A 16529-nucleotide genomic window follows, 5' to 3' on the forward strand; every position below is an offset into this window, starting at 1 on the left:
CACACACAGAAAGCATAATATCAGTCTCAGAGTACAAATAAATATGAACTACATCAGGGGTTCCCCCAGCCTTTTTCGCACCGCGGCCCGGCTTAATAAAATTGACAATATTTCAATATTTTTTCACCTGATTTGGATGTAAACACCCCGAATTAAAGCTGAAAGTCTGCAGCTAAAGCACATATTGATTGTTTAATTTCAAGTCCATTGTGGTGGTGTACAGAGCCAAAATGATGAAGATTGTGTCCAATGTCCAAATACATATGGACCTAACTGTAGGTCTCTGTGAGAGAGCGAGCCGAGAGCTCTCTCTCTCTCTCACTCACTCGCTCTCTCTCTGTCTCTTGCTCTATCTATCTCTCTCTCCCTACTGAATCATATAGCTTTCCCGCGGCCCGGCAGCAAATGCTTTGCGGACCGGCACCAGTCCGGGGCCCGGTGGTTGGGAACCACTGAAACTACATGAGAGCGACGAGCCATTTTTACCCCGGGTGTAGGAAGTGTTCTGGCGCGAGGCCTCTCTGCTGGAGCATCATGCCCTGGAAGTGTCCCCCAGCCCGGGGGTGACGGTACATGTTCATGCGTGTCTGGCCCGGGGAGTAGGGCAGCTGCTGGGGCCTCTGCAGCGCCTCCATCAGGTGCGGGTGGGGTCTTTGGGCGGCGTAGTGGTGACCCGGGTCCGGGTAAGGCTGGCCGGGGTACGGGTTCCGCCCGACTCCGCCCGCCCGAGCCATCATGTGGGGCGGAGGGACCCCGCCGTGCTGCATGCCGGGGTGCACAGCACGAGGGTCGTACATGAAGCCAGGCGCCATGTGAGAGGCTGCCGGGTGTTGCTGCTGCTGAAGCTGCTGCTGGGCGCTGCGGCGACGGGCGGCCGCGTTGTGGCTGTCCAGGTCCAGGATCTCCTTGGGGCTTTCGGGCCGCTCCGAACTCTCCTCCAGATGGGCTTGCTTTGCCGGGCTGCCGCCACCACCGGCCTGCTCCTTGCCTTCACTCCTCCCCTCTGCTGGGCCAGGAGACACCAGACTAGCACCGCCCGAGCCCTCTGAGCCCAGCGGTGACACACTGCTCTCTTTCAGCCGCCCGTTCACGTTGGCACTGGCTACAGGTAGGTAGGCGTTGGGGGGCATGGGGTGGCGAGGCTGGTACTGAGACCGATGCCAGTCCTCCGAGGGGTAACCCCCTCTACTGTTGGCCTGCCCGTGAGCCTGGGCTTGGGGATGGGGCTGGGGGTAGTAGTGTTGCTGCTGGTACTGAGCAGGTGGGTACATGCTGGGTTGGGCCTGAGGCTGCTGTTGGCCGGCCATGTGGTAGGGGTAGGCGGCCCCTCCTTGCTGGTGGTAGGCGGGGTAGTGAGCAGGGTTGTGGTGGGGGTTAACGGCCTGGGTGGGATAAGGGTGGTGAGCCGATTGGGGCATGGTCCTGGTCATGGTCTGTTGGCTGTAGTGTGGATGCGGAGGGCTTCCCATGCCGTACTGACCCATGGCGCCATTCTCCTGGCCTTGCGAGTGAGGAGGCATGGCTGGGTTGTGTCCAGGCATGGGCCCCCTCGGAGCCTGCCTGCTCTGGTGACCAGCCACCAGCTGTGTCTGATGGAGATCGGGGCTGAAGTCCTGCTGCTTATAAAGGCCATTGGGAGGCGCCGGTTTCATCATGTTGTGCTGCGGAGGACCGGCGGTGCCCACAGAGTCGGGCCTACTCGTAGGCTCACTGGGTCTCTGATCGCCGCGGTCTGCCGGACTAGGCTGAGGGGGCAGCTGGGGGGTCGGCGGGTGGCTGGGGGGCAGAGAGGTGAGAGGGGCTGGCTGTGGAGGACCACGGTGTGGCGCGTCATGGGGGACAAGATGAGGAGGAGGGGGAAGACTTTGAGACGTGTTCTGGGTCACGTGCTGGGAAGAGCTGTGAGGGTGATGTCGAGGAGGGGGACTCTGAGGTTGCTGCTGCTGCTGCTGCTGCTGCTTGTGTACGCTGTGTTGTTCTTCACTTGGCTGATGTGCGTTCCGCGTCTGAGGTGGCTTGTTCTCCGGCATTTGCGGACAGGGATCGTGGGATGCTGCAGCATGCGGCGGCGGTGGCGGTACATTCTGTGGAGGAAGTGCAGGGCTCTGGACTCTTTGCTGGGGGCTGTTCTGTGAGTGTTGAGGGGCCGCGGGTGTAGAGGGACCAGCGGGACTGTTGTTCTTGCTGCTGTTGAGATGTGACGAAACAGCGGCGGGACGACTGGGTTGAGGGGGGCAGTGGCCGGCAGACTGCTTGTGGCCCTCGGCTGAACTCTGTGGGAGCCCCGGTCCAGACGGGTGCTCCTGTGATCTGCCCCAGTTGGGAGGCGGTGCGCTCTGCAACCCCTCTGCTGAGCCACTGCGCTGCTCCGCGGGGCTGGGGACGGACTCTTGGGTGTTGCATGACGCGGAGTCTTTGTGCGATGAAGCTCGGTCTGTGTTGTTTTTGGCAGCCATTTTGGACTTTGATGTTGAACCTGTTGTTGACACAGAATTATGGAAGTGTAGTTAGCGCCGGGTACACTGAAAGCAATGCACCATGTTAACATTATAGAAAAGGCACTGAAAAGAATATGATTCAGATCAAGAGGACAAGAAAAGCAACAGCTGAGTATAAATATAACATTTCCAGCCCTTTGCATAAAGTGTGCCCGAGTAATAGTTGTCCAAACTAATGAAATGAGAAACGCAAAACTATAGCAAATTAAAATCCTGATCGACAACATCCTGTTCCTATTATTTTACACCAGACACAATGTGAACCCATTCATGGACTCACTAGAGCAGCTAAACTCATGACACGCCATGTCTGTTCTACCCTCAAAGCACTCAGCAAGACATTTCACCAAATTATGAATATTCAATTTGCCACTTACTGTGAAAAATAATTAAAATCAAATTGTGAGAGGCAGAGGATACAGGGGAGGGGCAAGGACTGTGGGGCTGTGCTGATTAACTCAATAATGCTATGGTCTGGAAAGGAATTTCCCGACGGTAAAACATTAGATTGCACTCGGGTTCCTTCACGAGCAAAGCAGACGGCTGTTTGGAAAAGCTAAGGAAGAGAAGGTCAGGTCTACCTTTGGGCTGTGTGTCTGTGTGTTGTTGGGAAGGCTGACTGTCTGCTCCATTGTCTCTGGCAGGACGCAGCAGCTGAACCTCGGGGGTAGGAGGAGGGGGCTGCTGAGAGGGGTGAGCTGGGGCGCTGCCAAGTCCTGAGGGGGGCCCGGGCTGCTGAAAGGTGCCCATGTGCTGACGAGCGGCGCCGGCAGGGGGTCCAGAGGAGGCCGACAGCTGCTGCAGGGCCAGCATCTCCGGGCTCTCCAGCATGGAGGCCAAGCGCTGCCTGCCAGAGGGGTCCGGGTGAGGCACAGGGGGACGTGAGGACATGGGCCCGGCGGGCATTCGGTACTGGGCGTTGTTGGGAGGAGGGTGGGGGTACCCGGCAGCTGGTTCCGGCCACAGTTTATGCCCCATCGGAGGTGGGACCCCCCCGCCGTAATTATAGTTGTGCTGGTTCACCATACCGGGGTCCTGCATGCGCGGCCCACTGGGTCTCTCCTGGCCCTGGGGATTCATACCGGTCCACATGTTGGATAGGCCCATGCCGGGAGCCCCGAAACCTGGGTAGTTGTGCTGGGGCGGCCCCTCGGGGCCCGGGAATCGGTTGCCCATGGGGTGCATGGTGTGGCCCTCTGGACGCTGACGGGACGGGTACATGCTGGCTTCGGGAGGGGGTCCGGGCTGAAGGGCCACAGGACGTGGACCCAGAGAGGGGCCGTGGGTGGGTCCCATGTACGGGTGCTGCTGCTGCTGGTGGTGGTGGTGGTGTTGGGGCTGCAGTTGGTGAGGGTCTGGACCCAATGGATACCTAGGACCCATGTGGTGTCCATCAGCCATCCGATGCTGGAATAAAAGATGTTTTAAATCAGTCAACTGATCAGGATATGGAATGCTCAAAGTAGTAGTGCAGTTTTCATCACATGCACTCCTTCAATACAAAAAGCATTGGTATATGTTTTGGTGCAGGCATTTTCTATAAAGGTACCATGAACTTAGGTGCCACGGTTCCAGCATACCTGCATGTTGAAGTTGTGGGGCATGTGGTTCATGTTGGGGTCTCCATGCCTGGCTATGTGACCAGGGTAGGCGAAGCGCGGGTCCATGGCCATTCTCTGGGCATACATGGGTGGACCATGGGGACCAGGGGGGCGGTGGAGCTGGTAAGAGAACAGAGAGGAGTCATTATTGCAGTTTTTAACCCTCAATTTGAGATGGATATCAGGAGGCAAAGATAATTATGGAAGAGAAAAAGTATAGTAGTATATTTTCATATACTATTTTATTTAACATAATTATCATGACTGATAACTGGCAAATATGCATAGGTGAAAGAAATGAGGATTGGTTTTGCCAATAATCCTGTCGTTACCTGTTGTCCTGGATGGTACATGGCTCTCATGTCTCCTTCAAGGATGTGCTGCTGGCTTGGTGGCAGGCTGTGGGCGTAAGGGGGGCCGTTGAGCCACTGCGGGGGAGGGAGTGGCCGGGTAGGCTTGCTGCCCTCCTCCTGGTTGGGGGTGCTCGCCCCCTTGCCCCCCTGGGAGTTTCGCTTGCGTTGGACCTGCTCCGTGGCCTTGATCAAGCTCTCGGGACCTGCCTGCTTGCTGCCGCGGTTGCGCTTCTTCTCCTTGCGCTCCTTGTCTTCGCTGCTGATGTGGAACTCCTCGTCCGTGTCGCCGTCCTCCGTGGGGAAGTGCTTCAGCAGCGCCCGGCTAAAACAGCGCTCCAGAGACTCCGCCATGATGGTGTACTCTGGGGGAAACACACACACACACAAGCAGGCTAAGTTCATTATGTCAGTTCACCGCCGCCCATCGCTATAGCACCCTGCCACCGTAGTTCAAAACACACAAAAATGCTGATACACCACCACAAATAGTGTGCCAAAGTCATGCCCTCTTCCGTGTTCGGCATGGAAACTAAGGAATTTCATTCCCCATTCGCTTTTCCATAGACCTTTCGTGAAATCCTTATAAAAATAGTTTTACTTGGTCAAACCAAGTGATTCAGCTACAGTATATATTCAGAATCAGGAGAGACCATAGACTGAAAAATAAAATTGTAAAAAAGAAAAAAAAATAGTCCCAGTGCCGAACCCGGAAGAGGGTGTGACTTTGGCGCACACACAGAAACAGACATGGCACACACCCTCGCATATGCATCCAAATAACTTCATGCCACACACGTACAAATATCTCTCTCCCTCCCTCCCACACACCCTCACTCGACCTCTGTCACTCCCTGACACTCACCAATGTGATGCCACGCACCCAACACACACACGCTCCTCTGTTCTCAGGCCAGCGCTGGCCGGCTGACCAGGTCAGAGGGCGTCGGTTGACCCCTGCTCCTCCAGCCCCTTCCTCCTCCTCCTCCTCCTCCGCCTGCCCACCCCACCTCACCCAGGGCCCCCTTTAGCGCTCTGCTCCCCCCCCGTCCCTGGGGAGAGCATTGAGCTGGATGGATGGCTCCAGACAGGGGGCTTAGGGGCTGGAATGTTTCTCTGGCACTGCAGGGCCCAGAGCCCCCTGAGCACTGGAGCACAGCTCAATCACTCCCCATTAATCACTGTCAAGGCTGGCCTGGCCCCGGCCCCAGCACAGCACTAGGTCCCGCCCTCTTTTCTTTTGCTCTCTCTCTCCCCCCCTCCCCAAAAAAGCATAATGCACTCTAGTCTCACCACTGCATTCATTACATTCATGAATCATAGCTGCATCTCTCACCGCCAATATTTTACCCTATTCTTTTTTTGCTTTATATTGTCCTCTTCAACTTAGATCGTGCACCTTTTGGATTGTCAATTCCTATTGATCACTCGGGACCTTCTAATTTGTGTGTATTATTGTCTAAATTGGAATGCACTTTTGTTTTTGTAATTTTTATATATTTTTGTGTCTCCTGACTATTGATGTGACCGCTACACTGCATAACTTGCACTAAGTCAGACTCCTCATGATGTAATCTGATTACCTTCTGTGGCAGTAAAGGTCATTATCATACTGATATTAACGTTGATCTCTTGGTCGTATATTAAGGCCAAATGCGTCCGACATTTTTGTTTGGCAACTGTTAATGAGGCAGAGGGATTTTGGGGAGGGGGGGGGGGGGGCTTGTTGGTGGAGGTGTGACTATGTTAATTTACCGCTGTCTTCTCCATTGTACTCGACGCAGTTTTCAAACATGCGCTTCACGTCGGCGACAAACTCCTCCTTGGCGATGTAATCGCCGTCGTTGAGCTTCTTCTCGATGGTGGACAGGTCCATGGGAGTCTGAGTGGGGAGCGACGAAATAGTAAAATGTCAAACAATTGAAAAGGTCACGCACTAAATCGGGCGAAAACAAAGGCAAGAAACCACTAAGTTGAACACACCGAGTGGTAGGATTATAAACCACACACTCACAAACCAAACTCTGAAACACCATTAGTGTAAACAATCTTAACGGCTATTATGTGCGGGGCCATTCTTCCTTTACCTGAATGATGTCATGGTAATTAGGGGCGTAGGAGTCATCCACAGGCTCCATGAAAGGCCAGGCATCTTTATGGGCTTTCAGGGCCTCCAACACTGGAGAACAGAGATCACATTCAGTTCAGACTGGAGACGCTCCTACAGCAGCTTTCACTCCTCATTTAACAAAGTGCACACACACACGAGGGACACAACACCCCACCTTTGTACAAAGCAGTGTAGTCGTCATCGATTTCATAGCTGCAAAGTGGAACAGAAAAGATGTTAAAATAAATCATCAACCATTGGGGGAAAGAGAGACGGCACGGTACAAAGCAATATCTGAAACAGGGTTCCCATATTTTATTTTCAAGGATGCTCCAGGCCAAATCCCCTCAAATACAAGGACCCGACACGACAGTTTGTGACACGGATCAAGGTTAATTACTGTTACAACAATGATCTCTTTTTTTATAATGACAACTAGCAGGCTTTACAGAAACTCAGAACACTTCTCAAATGTGCTGTTTTACACATTAATTAAAAAAAATCGAAAGTACTTAAAGGAACACTCTGCCCATTTTCAACCAGCTTTGTATCATTAGAACATCAGTAGTATATCAGAAAACTGTAAACTGTTTTGAAGTCTGTCATTTAATTTGACAGTTATTGAGTGTCAAAGTGTGGACCAGTGACATCACTGGTCCACACTAACTCAAATTAATAACTCATTAACTCAAATCAACTCTCAATAACTGTCAAACTAGATGAATGACTTCAAAACCATCATCTAGTTTGACAGTTATTGAGAGTTTATTTGAGTTGAGTTATTAATTTGAGTTAGTGTTCCACACTTTAACACTCAATAAGTGTCAAATTAAATGACAGACTTCAAAACAATTTACAGTTTTCTGATATACTACTGATGTTCTAATGATACAAAGCTGGTTGAAAATGGGCGGAGTGTTCCTTTAATAATTCATGCACCAAATATAGAAATTCAAGCACTTTCAACGACCCAAGTATAATTGTCTATTTTCAAAACAAAATGAAGGCCTTGACTTTTCTTCTTCTCAAATTCACAAACTTTCGAGGATTTCAAGCCCCCGGCGTGGGAACCCTGCTGAACGGATAACAGGTAGGGGCCTCTCTTACAACTCTTTGGTCCTGCGTGCTGCTCTGCGGATGGGCGAGTGTGGCTCCAGATTGAGGAGCTCGGGGGGCAGGTCTTTTCCCTGAGACAGCAGCCACGCCCTCTCCTCCCGCAGCTTCCGCCTCTTCGCTCGCTCTGCGGGGAGAAGGAGGACGAGGAGCAGAGGGGGCAATTAAGACAGACAAACATTTCTACAAAAAAACACACGCATCAATCCCAAGTGGCTGGAGGCAAACACGTGTTTTAAGAGCCATCAGCGCCGGCTCTCGAGTTACAGTTGAAAGCGGTACTGCGCTGCTCGCTGCACACTCGGGCCCATAGGAGGACTGAACAGAAATGAGGCCTGGGCCCATCAGAGACAGCGGCACCTCTCAGATCAGTTAAGAAAAGAGAGCGATTCATCAGCCATCTTTTCTTTGGCACACAGTCGATCAAAAGACGGAGAACAGAGCAGAGTGCGCATATAGATATCTGCTGCTTTATCTGTAACATGAAAGGCAGAGGGGGCCGTGCGCGCGGCCCCCCCGCGCCGCGCGGGATTAAAGATGGTGGAGGGAGGATTCCACACATGAGAGCAGCCAGGTCCTGCTGTTCATCTATAATACATTAATGAGGCTCCTCCACTGAAGCACAATCAGCACTTCATTAACCTCTGACAGATGACATCAGAGGGAGGGAGAGAGAGGGGCTCCTGTGATTAAAGGCCCTGAACATTCCCTCTCACAGCCTCCATGTACTCCAGATAAATCACACGAGGAGGCGCTAACGCTAACTGCACACGTCTCCGTGCCGAGGAGGAGCACACACACGGAACAGCACCACCGCAGCACTGGAGATGGTGGCAAAGACTGTGTGTGTGTGTGTGTGTGTGTGTGTGTGTGTATGTGGCGGGGTGCCCTTCAAAATCCAGGCTGCCCTTGATGATGCCTGAGCTGGAGGAAGACGTGTAGGAACTGGAAGGACCCCCCCCCCCTACCTGCTGCCGACAAGAGTGCTGCTGATGAAAGAATGTGAAATGATTGCAACTCCTGTCATATATCGCTGTTGTTTGACTTTTGGCACTATGCTCCATTTTACTTTTATCACTTCTCCGTGTATAATAATATATAATATAATACGCGGCCCACATCCCGACTTAACATCCGCCCGTAAACAGTAACGGACAAATAATGCGTTCTCAGAGCACTTTTTTTATTTTAGCGATAAAAGGAGCACCACACAGAAAGCAGAAACTAAAAGTGAGGGGCTGTCTGCAATAGGCTAATTAATGAATAATTGATTACAAATTAGATAACAGGTATCATTCAACAATAGAGAAATGCATTCTCATAAATAATATTTTTTCCCACTAAGATTTTGAAAATGATTTGGTGGCCCACTTGCCATACCTTTGTGGCCCACAGGCAGGCTAATAAGCTGCAGTGCTGAGCCCAGGGACATGAATGAGGTGTGAAAATGTGGCTCCCTTTCGGCATGGAAAATATGTAAGTGTCTATAAATATAATAAGTATGTGTACTCATGAATGAAACTGAATGAAAACTTTATTTATTCCATCAAGCTTCTCTTACCCTCCACAGCCTTGATCCTCTCCATCTCCTCTCTCTCCCGCTCCTCCTGAACATAGCGCTCCTCCTCTCGCCGCTGCTCAGCCAGGAGGACCTGCCTGTCCAGCTCCTCGTCCTTCTTCTTCTCATCCTCTGCTATGGCCTTCAGATTGTCCTGGACACACACACACGCACGGACACACACACACACACACACACACACACACACACACACACACACACACACACACACACACAGTCAGTTCACTGGCTCTCAGGGAGAAGGAAGGTCCCTCATGAATTATATAACAGGGTTCCTACACATTTTCAATCATGCCACACCTTGATTTGTTTTGAAGATTGTGTCTGGTGTTCAATATGATTTAGGCAGATAGACATCTTGCCCCTGCTAACTAGGTCATATGACTGGATAGATGAAGATTGTTCGTCACAGCCATCAGAATGTGAGAGATGATTGGCAGGGTTCCATTACCGTTACTGTATAAAACACATATTTTTGCAGGCAGGCATATATTTTTACCGTCTATACATAGACCCCATTCACAGACACGTCAGTGTTATACCTGTACTCTCTGTGACACCAACACGAATATGACACGGCACACACACACACACACACACACACACACACACACACACACACACGCACAAACACACACACACACACACACACACACACACACACACACGCACGCACGCACACACACACACACGCACAAACACACACACACACACACACACACACACACACACACACACACACACACACACACACACACACACACAAACACACACACACACACACACACACACGCACACGCACACACCTCTTCCTCCTCTAGGTGCACGTGTTTCTCAGAGAGCCAATCTGAGATGCGGACTGGGGTGGGCTCCAGCAGCTTCTGTTTCAGCTCCTTGTCCTGTAGAGACAAAGACACACAGGTTACACTCTCATATTCACACTTGTGAAAGACGCACGCACACACAGACACACACACACACGCACGCACGCACGCACACACAGACACACACACACAGACACACGCACGCACGCACGCACTCCCTGGGGAGTCCTGTCTGTGCTCTTATGAGGAGCAGTGAGGATTGAGAGTTCACAGGCTCTGCTCTCCCCTCTCTCTCCTCTCTCCTCTCTCTCTCCCCCAGGCAGCCAAGCTAAACTAGTCAAACAAATGGAATCCACCATGCTCCCCATGGCTCCACCAATCACAGGTAATGATGAGCGCTAGGAAAGGAAGCGAAGGTGGTGGTGTAACTGTCCTGTTGGACCATTCCATTACAGAGTGATATGGATGTAATACATCCATATCATACATCCGATGTATCCTGTAGTATTTAGTAGGGCTGGGTATTGGCAAGGACCTCACGATACGATACGATTGTATCACGATACAATACATATTGCGATAAATTGCAATACTCTACATAATTTACTGACAATTTAATTTGCTGTGTACCACCCAGGTAGTGTAATAATATGTACATCTCTTTATATTGATTATAACTTAGCGGACAAATTGAGTCAAAACTGCGGAGTGTTGAGTGTGTTACTGAACGCACTGAAATAAAAAGTATTCTTATTGTGTCACTGAACACACGGCTGTGCAAAAAATCGATATGGCGATATATCACGATACTTTTCTGAAATATCGATAGAGCATTGTGGAAAAAAATATTGCGATATATTGCCTTATCGATTTTATTGCACAGCCCTAGTATTTAGTTCAGTCTTTTCTCCACCCTGTGTTTGTGTTGCAGTGAGCATGTTGCAGTGAGCATGTTGCAGTGAGCATGTTGCTGACGGCACAAGAATTTCCTTGGGGATGAATGACGTTCTTCCTTATCTTATCTCATCTTAAACCTGGACCTTTTAAGCTGGATCTCTTTCCTTGGTTAGAATCCACATGTTGGTATCATAGTGATGTAGAGAGATAGCAGCAGCACACAGGCAAAGAAGAGACACCGCGCAGCAGCAGCCAGCAGCCAGCAGCCAGCAGAAAGCTCTCTAAGCAGATCCCTTAAAAGCCTGTCTATATCAGGGCCTGGCCTCTCCAGCTCCTGTCAGAGCCCATCAGTGGAGCAGCACTGTGAGGAACTGTCAGCACTGGGAGGTGTCACACAGCCAGGCTGGGAGGTGTCACGGCCAGGCTTCTGGCTAGCAACTCAACAACCACGGGAGCAACTCAACAGCCACAGGAGCCCCCCCCCCCCATATAGGATGGGTATGAAGTGTGTTGACATGTAGGTGAGAAGGTAAGAGGAGGAAGGAAGTGGTCGGTGGGGAGGTGGAGAGGGAGAGAGAGAGATGATACAGAGTGAGAGAGAGACAGGAAGAGAAGAAAGATGCTGGTGGCCTGTCACAGTCAAAGTGCTGAATGAGCGACAGTAACCCTCCACACCTCCTCCACCCCCGCTCCATCTCCACCGAGTCTCCACCGCCACGTCCTGAGGCTCCACCCCCACACACACACACATGATGGAGTGCCTCTGGTGTCACCACTAAGAGAGGTCGAGAGAATCCTGCCGTGCACCAGGGCTGTCAATCAAGAGGCTCCATCCTGCCTCAAGGTGAGCTCCCGCCCGCCTGCTGTCAGCGGCCAATGAAGTGGCTGGTGGTGACAGCATCCTAGGTCACTGCGCACACGTGTGTGCATCATGACATACGTGTATGTGTGATCTCCACATAAACATGCGTGTACACATAAGATAACCATAAGGTTTTTATAAAGCTCTTCTCAGATGCTCTCGCCACAAGAACGGCTTCTTCCCAACTGCCATCAGCCTCTCAAACAAGGCCAGCAAGCCCCTCCCACCAAGGTCCCTACCAACACACTGCGTTACATCGCTGGCTTGCTGGGGGAAGCAAAGCCGAACTGACTCTGGTTAGTCCTTGGATGGGAGAGCAACTGGTGCTGCAGGACCACCAGTAGGACCACCAGTGGGAGGTGCTCTTCCCTCTCTGGTCTCATGAATAATAATACCCCCATCCTCAATGCCCCAGGGCAGAGACAGAGGGACTCTGTCCTGTGAGTGAGCAGCCGCGTCCTTCAGATGAGACGTTAAACCAGAGGTCCTGACTCCTGATGTGGTCATTAAAGATGGCAGCCCTGGCTAAATTCCCACACAGGCCTCCCTTCCATCATGGCCAACCTATTCAGCCCTTGACATTTAATTGGCACATTCAGTCTTCGACTCTCCACCGTGATAGGCTGCTGTGTGGTGAGCGTTCCGGCGCAAGCTGGTTTTGCCGTGCATCCCCCAGGTGGGTGCTACGCTACACATCGATGGTGCATGAGTTGAGTACCAACCCCTCCCCCCCACCCATATGTGAAGTGATTTGACTACTTAGAAAACTGCTATATAATTGCAATTAATGATTGTACAGTGCCATAGTGCATTTATCTATAGTGATGATATTCTGTACTGAAAGTAACTCTACATAGACAGTTGGCCTGTTTGGATGCGGTATGGAAATGTCAGAGTATGAGTATTTTACAGCTGAGTGTCCAGTCAATGAAGGACAAGCTCACTTTCATCCACTGATGCGTTGTGAGTGACCCCTGTGCTGACACACCACTGCCAGCAGGACTCCTCCCTTCACCGCCCATGATGGAAATGGGCTGAGAGGGTTTCCATAGCAACACAGTCAGTGTTGGTTATATAGGACCAGAGGAGAAAGTAGCCCACTTTATGCAAGCCAGGTAGGCTAGGGATGGGGAACTATATGCTAGGTGGTCTGCTGCAAACTAACGATTATTTTAATTATCGATTAATCGGTCGATTATTTTCTTGACTATAAATCAATCAGTCATTTTGGTGTATAAAATGTCACAAAATGGTGAAACATTTTGATCACCTTTTTACGCACGATGACCTCTTCAAATGTCTTCTTTTGTCCTGACCAACAGTCCACAACCCAAAGATAATCAGACAGATTTACTGTCATAGAGGACTAAAGAAACCAGAAAATATTCACATTTAAGAAGCTGGAATGAGATGATCTTTTGTATTTTTTTTTCTAAGAAATGAAAATATTTGGCGATTGATTTTCTGCCGATTGCCCAATCAATTAATTGACTAATCATTGCGGCTCTAAAGATGGTTAGTTTAAAACAAAAAATCCATTCTAAATGTTAGAATAATCCTTTAAGGAGAACTGAGTGGGCAGTGTTGGCTCTGACAGGTGACTTGTTGTGAACAGGTCAACGTGTCTGAAATCTCCCCCTGAGCTGCTCCAGAGTCATTTCCAAGAGGATAACGATGGACAAGTGAGTACGGCCCGAGGCGTGGGCTAAGCCCCCAACTCCGAGCAGCTGGTTATGGCGGGTTACTAGCAAGCTAGCGTGAGAGAGCACAGTTCCCTGCTCCGGTTTCCAGACAGTCAGGTTCAGGTTCAAGGCCTGGGGGGGCCACCTTCATTACCAAGCTGCTGAGGGCAAAGGAACACTCCACCTGTGCTGCAGCTGGCCCAGCCAGGGCCTCCACAAGCACCCAGGGCCTCCACAAGCACCCTTAGGAGGAAGCTACTGATCTATGCCAGGACTTGAAAGGAGCTGAATGGGATGTTGGGCAGAAACCTTCAAGTATGTCCTTGACTTTACGCTTCACATCCTCTCCTCCTTTCTACACTGAGTAAAAAAAAAAAAAAAAAAAAAACATGAAAAGACCTGAGGTAGTCTGGTAAAAATCATCCTGATGGTTGGTTGGTGTGTGTGTGTGTGTGTGTGTGTGTGTGTGTGTGTGTGTGTGTGTGTGTGTGTGTGTGCGTGTGCGTGTGCGTGCATGTGTGTGTAAATCCAGACTGATCCCTGGAGTTGAAAAGAATGTCGAGTTCGCGTGATAAGGATGCTTTTACCTGGCTAGGTCTGACAGTCTTTCCCTGACAAACCTCTAGGTGGGGGTGCGCTCATTTCAATACATAATATCTATGGTATCTATAGGTTGAGGCCACGTCCCGTCATAGACAGTCCGCATGTCTGGGAACGCCCACAAAATGTTAAAACGGCTGGCGCGCGAGTGGGGTAAAACCGCCCATATATCTCATGGGCTGACTCACCAAAAGATGGTCTAAACTACATGTTTGGGGGTTCTAGAGCAGAACACAAGACGTCTGCTCAGATGTGCGTTTACTGCGGTGGTTGAATCCCCGATCGTGTCTGCCTGGGCTGGGCTATCGGCTAAATTCCAACTTTGCTGAATGGATAGAACGGGGGAATTTAACCCCACCCTGACCCCGCCCCCAGGCTAACCCAGCGTCTATCGTGGGCGTTCCTAGAGCCTGTATGGGCGTTCCCAGACATGCCCCTTTATGCTAATCCTACCTGAGATGACTACCCCAAGACTTTGAATTCTCCTCCACACTGCCTTTTGAGTAAGTGGCCGAGCAAGAGCGCCGCGCGCGTGGACGCGAGAGAATGACAAATTACAACTTCATGACCTGCGTCCCACGTCGCATGCCCGTGTCCCTCCCGTCAGTCTCCAGTGACTATATACTGCCGAGTGCAGAATGTAATAAAACACATCTAAAAATAAAGAAGGGGCCAGTGGTAAATCCAGCTGTATGTCAAGCCCCAGGTCTTCCCCTAACTTATGACTCTACAATACCCTTTGAGAATCAGGCAAGAAGAGAGGAGAAAAGGGAGTGTTTTTTTCCTCTCCTGGAGGCAGAGAAAGAGGGAACCTCAGAGTTATGAGCTGTTGTAATGAGGACTAATGGCCACAGTCTCTTTGGTATCTGACCTTGTGCTCGATCATGCTGCTGATCTCGGGCAGGAAGTTGTGGCTGATGATGCGGTAGAGGTGGCGGTCCTGCGGGGAGGTTTTGTCCTTGATGCTCTCCGCCAGGCGGACCCACTGCTCCTCTGTATCACACACCAGGGACCAGCTGCCCCGCTCACGGCCTGCTGCGAGCCGGAGAGGAGAGGAGAGGTGGTGCACGCTCGGTTAAACGGCTTGTCTTCAAAAGGTTAAACTCCGTACATTGTTTCATCATCCTAATTAACATGGAAATAAACGAGTAAAAAAAATAGCTTAGTGCTAGTTCCACCCGTTATAATAGCATCAAGTATCAATCCCAAGTATGCCAATTGCACATCCAAATGTTTTCCAACTGGTTTAGCCGATGTGCACACTTTTCCCACCTCATTTCAGAGAACATCAAGTCTCTCCTGTAGTGGAATTAACACATTATTATGTCTACTTTTATTGTGAAGGCCCACTGGCAGATGCAGACAATAAATACAATGCCTTTCAAAATGTACACATGGGGCATCAATATTAAAGTGTCATGTAATCGGTCTGTTATAGCTGCAGAAATGTTTGTGTGTTTGGTTTCCGATGTGATATTTCTTTTTGAAGCATTTATCGGCCGATACCAATAACGTGCAGATATCATCGTGCATCCCTAAACCTCTCCACTTAGTCTAAGCTGCTAAATTTAAATTAATTGGATGGATATTAAGACAAGGAATAAACTGTGTTCAAACTGGGGTCGCTGAAGACTGGACATCTTGAAAAGTAGGCTCAGTAAAAAAAGAAAAGATGCGTCCCTATAGCAAACCCAGCATATAGACCTAATAATGGGGCTCGCTCAAACATGTACGCTTGAGGAACGTTTGAATTGCTGAGTAGTGATTCATGAGGTTCATGAGCTTCTCTCACCTGCTGTGGCAGAGGACGAGTGCACGCCATCCAGTCCATTGTTTGTCTTCACTTCACTGAAAGACAAAACGATTCCAAAACATCACTACACAGACCAACACGGATGAGAACATCACTGGCCTGCATCCCTCTGGATGAGGCTGTGTTGATAACCTGCAGGCTCTGAACACACCTGCATCCCTCTGGATGAGGCTGTGTTGATAACCTGCAGGCTCTGAACACACCTTCATCCCTCTGGATGAGGTTGTGTTGATAACCTGGAGGCTCTGAACACACCTTCATCCCTCTGGATGAGGTTGTGTTGATAACCTGCAGGCTCTGTGAACACACCTGCATCCCTCTGGACGAGGCTGTGTTGATAACCTGCAGGCTCTGAACACACCTTCATCCCTCTGGATGAGGTTGTGTTGATAACCTGGAGGCTCTGAACACACCTTCATCCCTCTGGATGAGGCTGATAACCTGCAGGCTCTGAACACACCTGCATCCCTCTGGATGAGGTTGTGTTGATAACCTGCAGGCTCTGAACACACCTGCATCCCTCTGGATGAGGCTGTATTGATAAGCTGCAGGCTCTGAACACACCTTCATCCCTCTGGACGAGGCTGTGTTGATAACCTG

General features: G+C 50.4%; 1 protein-coding gene across 1 annotated transcript in view; it reads right to left on the reverse strand.

The window, feature by feature from the left end:
• Nucleotides 1-16529, reverse strand: part of cecr2 (CECR2 histone acetyl-lysine reader) — a 58069-nt gene that overhangs the window by 633 nt on the left and 40907 nt on the right. The window contains 12 exon segments of the mRNA XM_083654685.1: nucleotides 487-2476; nucleotides 3080-3905; nucleotides 4079-4219; nucleotides 4432-4814; nucleotides 6205-6331; nucleotides 6537-6628; nucleotides 6735-6772; nucleotides 7667-7799; nucleotides 9234-9384; nucleotides 10058-10150; nucleotides 14988-15173; nucleotides 15175-15241. Of these exon segments, the coding sequence (XP_083510811.1) occupies nucleotides 487-2476; nucleotides 3080-3905; nucleotides 4079-4219; nucleotides 4432-4814; nucleotides 6205-6331; nucleotides 6537-6628; nucleotides 6735-6772; nucleotides 7667-7799; nucleotides 9234-9384; nucleotides 10058-10150; nucleotides 14988-15173; nucleotides 15175-15241 (4227 nt within the window).

This window comes from Poromitra crassiceps (assembly GCF_964638095.1).
Source record: "Poromitra crassiceps genome assembly, chromosome: 18".
Classification (NCBI taxonomy): domain Eukaryota; kingdom Metazoa; phylum Chordata; class Actinopteri; order Beryciformes; family Melamphaidae; genus Poromitra; species Poromitra crassiceps.